A 6,082-nucleotide genomic window follows, 5' to 3' on the forward strand; every position below is an offset into this window, starting at 1 on the left:
TATGAAGAATTGCAATAATCATTATGCAATGTTTGCTTTATCGTATGGCATTTTATTTTTAAAAACAATGCAGGCTTTAAAGACGAATGAAACTTGGTTATTCTGAAATTAGTGAATAGTTTTTGTCATATAAATCATGAGTATAGAAGATTCTAATAAATTGTACTTAAAGGTATGAATCTTCCATTCTATTTGTTCAACTAAAAAAAAAATAAGTAAACAAATTTCGCACAATATTTGAAATTTACAAACGAAAATGTTCAATTTTGTTAAATAGTTTATGGAAGTTGACATGACAATAATAATAACAACAATAATACAAAACAAAAAATCTCTTTCCCGTCTCCCATACCCTCCTTTGACCAAACCACTCTCACTATCTCCATAAAAAGGCTAAACTGAAAATTTCATAACCAAATTTGACATTTTAAAAGTTCAGGGATTCAAGAGGGTCAAACTATAGTTATAAAAGGAAGAAGATAGTTTACTCCAATTTAAAGCAAGAAAAGATGTAGAATCTACACAGGATTGAAGGGACAGTTGCAAGAATAGGGGAGAAAAAGAGACTAGTGTATCAACAATTATATTAATTGTATATTTGATGTATTTTGCATTTTGTATATTGATCAATTGATTTATGAAATATAAATTATATCGTTTATACAATTGTTATACCAAATTTATTTGTCAATGTTTGTTCGTGCATTTCTTGTTATTCGTGGACTTAAATTTGAAATCTCATTCGTTCGTTTAATTTTACTAGTACATTGTTATTAACTTATAATGATTTAATTCTCATTTTATTGGCAACCATTCTCATTAAAGTATTGTAAAGGACTGATAACATATGACCTTCAATTGCTAATAAAACGAGAGTCTAGAAAATAAATGATACCTTCACATTTTGGGGCAAACCTTCAATCTTATGTTAACTTCAATTGCTAACATATGACCTTCAATTGAATTAAGCTCAATTTGACATGATAACTTCACATTTGGTGAATCAACAAAGCTCAAACATGATTAAAATGCATTTAATGCTTAATTACAAAAAAATCATGTTTAAAAGGAACTAAACATGTCTAACTCGCTTCCTAATGCTCCCAAAGCCAATCCAGACTCAATTGCTAAATTGTTTATAAGCCATAGTCTTCCGTTGTGGGGTGAATATATATAGCACATTCTGAAAGAAACTTTCACAAGCGAAAGAATAGTTCACATTTAAAATTAATAATGATTATAGCAAGACCACTTCTAATCAACCATTAACAAACTTAAACAGACTGACTAATACAACTGTAAAATTTAACTATTGACAACACATTCCCATCTTGTTTCAATGCAACTTTCAACAATAACATTGCTATAGACCCCACATCGATTTCTAAGACTCCATTTGATAATTATTTTGTTTTTTGTTTTTGGTTTTTGAAAATTAAGCTTATTTCCTCCCAATTTCTTACAATGACTTGCATCTTTTTAAGTACAATGGTTGAATTCTTAACCAAATTCCAAAAACAAAAATAAGTTTTCAAAGGGTATTTTTTTTATTTTTAGTTTTAAAATTTGACTTAGTTTTCTAAACCATTGGTAAAAAGAAGATAACAAAGGAAAAAATTTGATGGTAAAAATAGTGTCTATAGACTTAATTTTTAAAAGCTATAACTAAAAACTAAATGGTTACCAAATGGGGCTAAAACCATATCATTCATATATCCCATCACACCCATTTCAAATGCAATTTCCACCTTACAATCTTCTCCTTGAAGAGATGGCCAATGAGGCACTTGTGGAGGAGTGTAAAGATTTCACCAGGTCTTGCAAGACACCAACCAAATAAGAATGGTTATGGGAAAGTTCAGAATGATGAGGCAAAGGATGCCATTGAATACAATAATACAGGCTTTAGATGGAAGAGGTTTTGGAAAGAGGGCTTCCTCTAGATTGGTATACATGAAAAAGATAGGCTGGAATATCGGTAAATTTGGCACCTTCTCGGTCAGCTTGGCCCCCAAGTAGCAACGACGGACATCCCATAACTTTGAAATCCTTTAATTTGGTGAGGCATAGCATGGTTTCTCTTGAAGGCAATTGTTTCAGATTTTTGCAACGAACCAGATCCAAAGTTTCCAAACATGTAAGCTTTTTCAACCATTCAGGAAGAACTTCAATGCCATGAAAATTTTCGATGGCTAAAATCTTCAAGGCAGTGAGATGCTGAAGTTGTTGAGGAAGTTGAGTTGCATTTCTCAGGCCATCATTCAAATAAAGTTTCGTAAGAGAAGGCAAGTGCAGGAAAGGGCTATAATCATAATCCTGTATGCATCCTGTAATCATCATCGTCTTTAAGTTAGGGAGGCGAGCTAATCCCTTTGGTAACTTTTTTAACTCATCTATTGTTAAAACAGACAGGTTATGCATCTTCTCTACATTTAAGGTAAGGTTAGGACAGCTGGATATTATCACATCATGAACAGATTTGCAACATTCTAATCCATTTGGCAGTTTTGCCAATTTGCCACATCTATCCAACTTTAGAGTTTGAAGAGAACCAAAATGATTTGATTCATTATTTGCCACTTCTAATTCCCATTGCTCTAGGTTGCACATCCAACCTAAGTCAAATTTCTTCAACTTGGGAAAATAATCCCTTTGGTTGGAGTCGTTTCCATAAAACTCGCTCCCTATACTTCTCACACTATCCATGAAACAAATTCCAAGTTCTTTCAAGTTGGGTAATTGTCCAAGTACTGGAAGCCTTTCACATTTTGTACAACCATACAAACATAGGAACATCAAATTTTCGACAAAAGTAGCAGTAGGCAAAAATTTCCCTCCAAAGTTGGTAATTTTCAAAGAACAGAGGTTTTTGTGTGGTTGAAGTCCCTCCAAAACTTCTGAGTCATTGTAGTTGCTACCTTCTCTTAAAAAGTCTATACTCCATTCAAATGTTAGCTCACGTAAATTCTTCTTATCGGCCAATTTCGCAGCTATTGCTTCTTCTTTACTTTTCACTTGCTCGAGATTTGAAAGTCGCAATTGACCCTTCAAATTTTTCAAATTTCCAAGTTCTTCAATTTTACAACCTTCCTCAAACCCTACTACAAACCCAGACAACGTTTGAAGATGAATCAGCTCACCCATATGAGATGGCATTTGCCTTATATTGTAATCGTCATGGAAATCTAGATGTCGTAATCTAACCAAATTTCTCAAACTCCTTGGAACATTTTCTATACTTCCAAGCTTTAGTGTTTGCAAATTGTAAAGCGTCGTAATAGCATTGGGAAGAACCCACCTTGGACATAATGAAATGTCGAGGTATCTCAAGTGTTTCAACTTACCAATTAAGTTTGGTAAGCTATTCATCAGTAAGGAATTCACTTCTAAAACACGCAAGAAAAGACAGTCTGCAAGCTTATCATGGAACTCTTGGTTATAGGAAATTAAGGTGCGCAACTTTCTTGTCATTTTCCCATTACAATGAGTAGGATCTAATACCAACTTTTGATGATTTGACGAAATGGCAAAGGCAACATCATGTATTAGATCATGTATCTTAAAGTGAGTAATTCTCCCATACTTATCCTTGACAACATCTTGAAATAAGGAGCGAGATAATAGGAAGTTGAAGTGCACTTCTCCCATATCCTCCATCATTGTGTTTTCTCCTTCTTGTGGTTGAATAAACCCTTGTGCTATCCACATTCTAATCAAGTTTTCTTTGACAATTTCACAATCTTTAGGAAAATTTGAGCAATAGGTGAAACACTGTTTTTCCACGAAGGGTAGACGGTCCACACTTAATTGTAATATCGATAACACAAAACTTTTTTGTTTCATTGGAATTTCTCTTACTACACTTTCAAGTGTGGTCTCCCATCTATCAATGTCTCCTTCAAATTCCACGGCCCCTCCCAAAACTTTTGCAACTAGCGGTATGCCATCAATTTTTTGAAGCAACTTTATTCGAATAGCCTCCAACTTTGGAGTCATTTTTACTCCATTTGCATTTGCACTTCTCTTAAATAAGGACCAACATTGATCTTTGGGTAATTTTTCCAAACGATAACCGGAAACCGTCCCCATAATGTTTGCAACTTCATCCAACCTTGTAGTTACCATAACGGTGATTCCAAATTTCCCAACTATCTCTTTCAAACAATCTTCTAACTCTTCCCACAACTTAGAATTTTCATTCCAAACATCATCCAAAACAAGGAAACATCTTTTGTCTAGCAACTCCTTTTGAAGCCTTCGAAGTAAAGTTTCCCTTTTGGTTGGAACTTTATCCGTTAAACTTTCCAAAATTGCTACCAAAATCTCGTTGATGTCGAAGCGTTCCGACGCACATATCCATATTGTTTCATGAAAATGTTTCTTGATCAACTCATGACGAAAAACCAACTTTGCCAAAGTTGTTTTTCCTACTCCACCCATCCCTACAATCGGTATAATCAACAAAGGATGCTCGTAGTCATCACTGCTAGAGCCAATCACCAATCTCAATATGTCTAAAACTTCAGTTTCCCTTCCCACAACATCAAAATTGAGAATCGAAGTCGTTTCTCTAATCTGCCTAAGATTATTACCCTCGTTTTCTTTCTCCATGGATTTCTTCCCAACAAGCCTTAAAGGAACAGAGTTGCAATAATGTTCTTTTAACATTTTAGTAATTTTCTTCATGTTATTGGCCATATCATGACGAACAAGAGGGTTAAGAACAGAGGAACATGCGAAATTATTACATACCCTTGAAGTTGTTTCCACATTTCGTCGAAGATCTTCATAAGAAAGCTCATCCAAAAGATCCTCAGCTTCACAAACGATATCTTCAAGGCCATCTACCCATCTCTTCACCGATTCGTTGCGTAGTATTTCCATATCTATATCGCGCAAAAGGGCTCCGGCGTCGAGTAGCCATTTGCTTAGCTTTGAAAGCTCATCTTCCAAACCCCAAGCAATAGAAATTTTCTGAGCAGCAACTTTCACCGTTCTCTTCAACGTCTCTTGAACAGCAAATGTCCACAAGAATTCAGCCATCTTGTCTTGCCCTTTACTTTTCTCAAAGAGGAGTAGTTCAAGATGAGGGGGAAAAATAAATATTTTATCCAATTTACATTTTTCAACTATGGTTGTTGGTCTTTTCAAATCATCATTCATTTCTCTCATCTGTAATCTTATTATTTCTTTGCAATGCCACCACATATTTTGTTCTTGCAATCCACGGCATAATTGTTCACGATGCAAATTTCATCGTTTTGAATACTAAATTAGTATTCGTCATCTTTTGGGTGTTTAGTTCCAAGGATCATTTGATTCGTGGATTTTCTATATGAAATTGATAAATATATTGTCAAATTCGAAAGGATAAGGTACAGCCCAAGCTGAAAACTAAGTCGACGCAATGAAGTAAATGAGCTCGATGAGAGAGTATATTTATTTTCATAAGTGAAGAAAGTGGAAAGCTCTTTTCTGACTTTGATTTGCAGATCGATCAAAATAGACGAAAAAGAAGGGGTTACATTCATTTCATTTTTTTTGTTCCACCGTTGTCAATAAGATGAGTTATTTCACATCTTTATTTCTCACGGACGAATTTTAATTTTTCAAAACAGTGGGTTTTCTCTTTTTTCCTCTCCGTTCGTTTGTTTTTTAAATTTTATGTATAATTTTATTTTGAACATAGTTGAATAATTAAATAATAGAAAAATCCAAAAAACATATTTACATTTTATAGCAAAATTTCTAAGAGTATTTTGTACTTTTGGAACTTTTTGCTATAAAGTGTAAATATTTTTAAATATTTTTTATATTTAAAAATGCCTCATTTATTTTAATAAATCAATAGTGAAATATTCAAATATTTACTTAACTTATTTTTATAATAAAAATGCATTAAATGAATGTAATTACTATTTTGCATAAATTATTAATTAATTAACTAACCATATCTAAAATATATTTAAATAATTAACTAAGATTATTTAAGGTTAGTTAGTACAAAAATTTATTTCTCAATTATTAATTGATTATTTTTTTATTAATCAATCAATTATTTATTGAGATTAATTTTAATTTG

At 33.0% G+C, this 6,082-nt stretch overlaps 1 protein-coding gene across 1 annotated transcript; it reads right to left on the bottom strand.

The window, feature by feature from the left end:
- Positions 1 to 1,680: 1,680 nt before the first annotated feature.
- Positions 1,681 to 5,319, bottom strand: LOC120075652 (disease resistance protein RGA2-like). The gene has a single exon (XM_039029246.2). The coding sequence runs from the start codon at positions 5,206 to 5,208 to the stop codon at positions 1,906 to 1,908; it is 3,303 nt and encodes a 1,100-aa protein (XP_038885174.1). The 5' UTR covers positions 5,209 to 5,319; the 3' UTR covers positions 1,681 to 1,905.
- Between the last annotated feature and the right edge of the window lie 763 nt (positions 5,320 to 6,082).

Source organism: Benincasa hispida, chromosome 1 (assembly GCF_027475165.1).
Source record: "Benincasa hispida cultivar pf3 chromosome 1, pf3_genome.v1.1, whole genome shotgun sequence".
NCBI classification, from domain to species: Eukaryota; Viridiplantae; Streptophyta; class Magnoliopsida; order Cucurbitales; family Cucurbitaceae; genus Benincasa; species Benincasa hispida.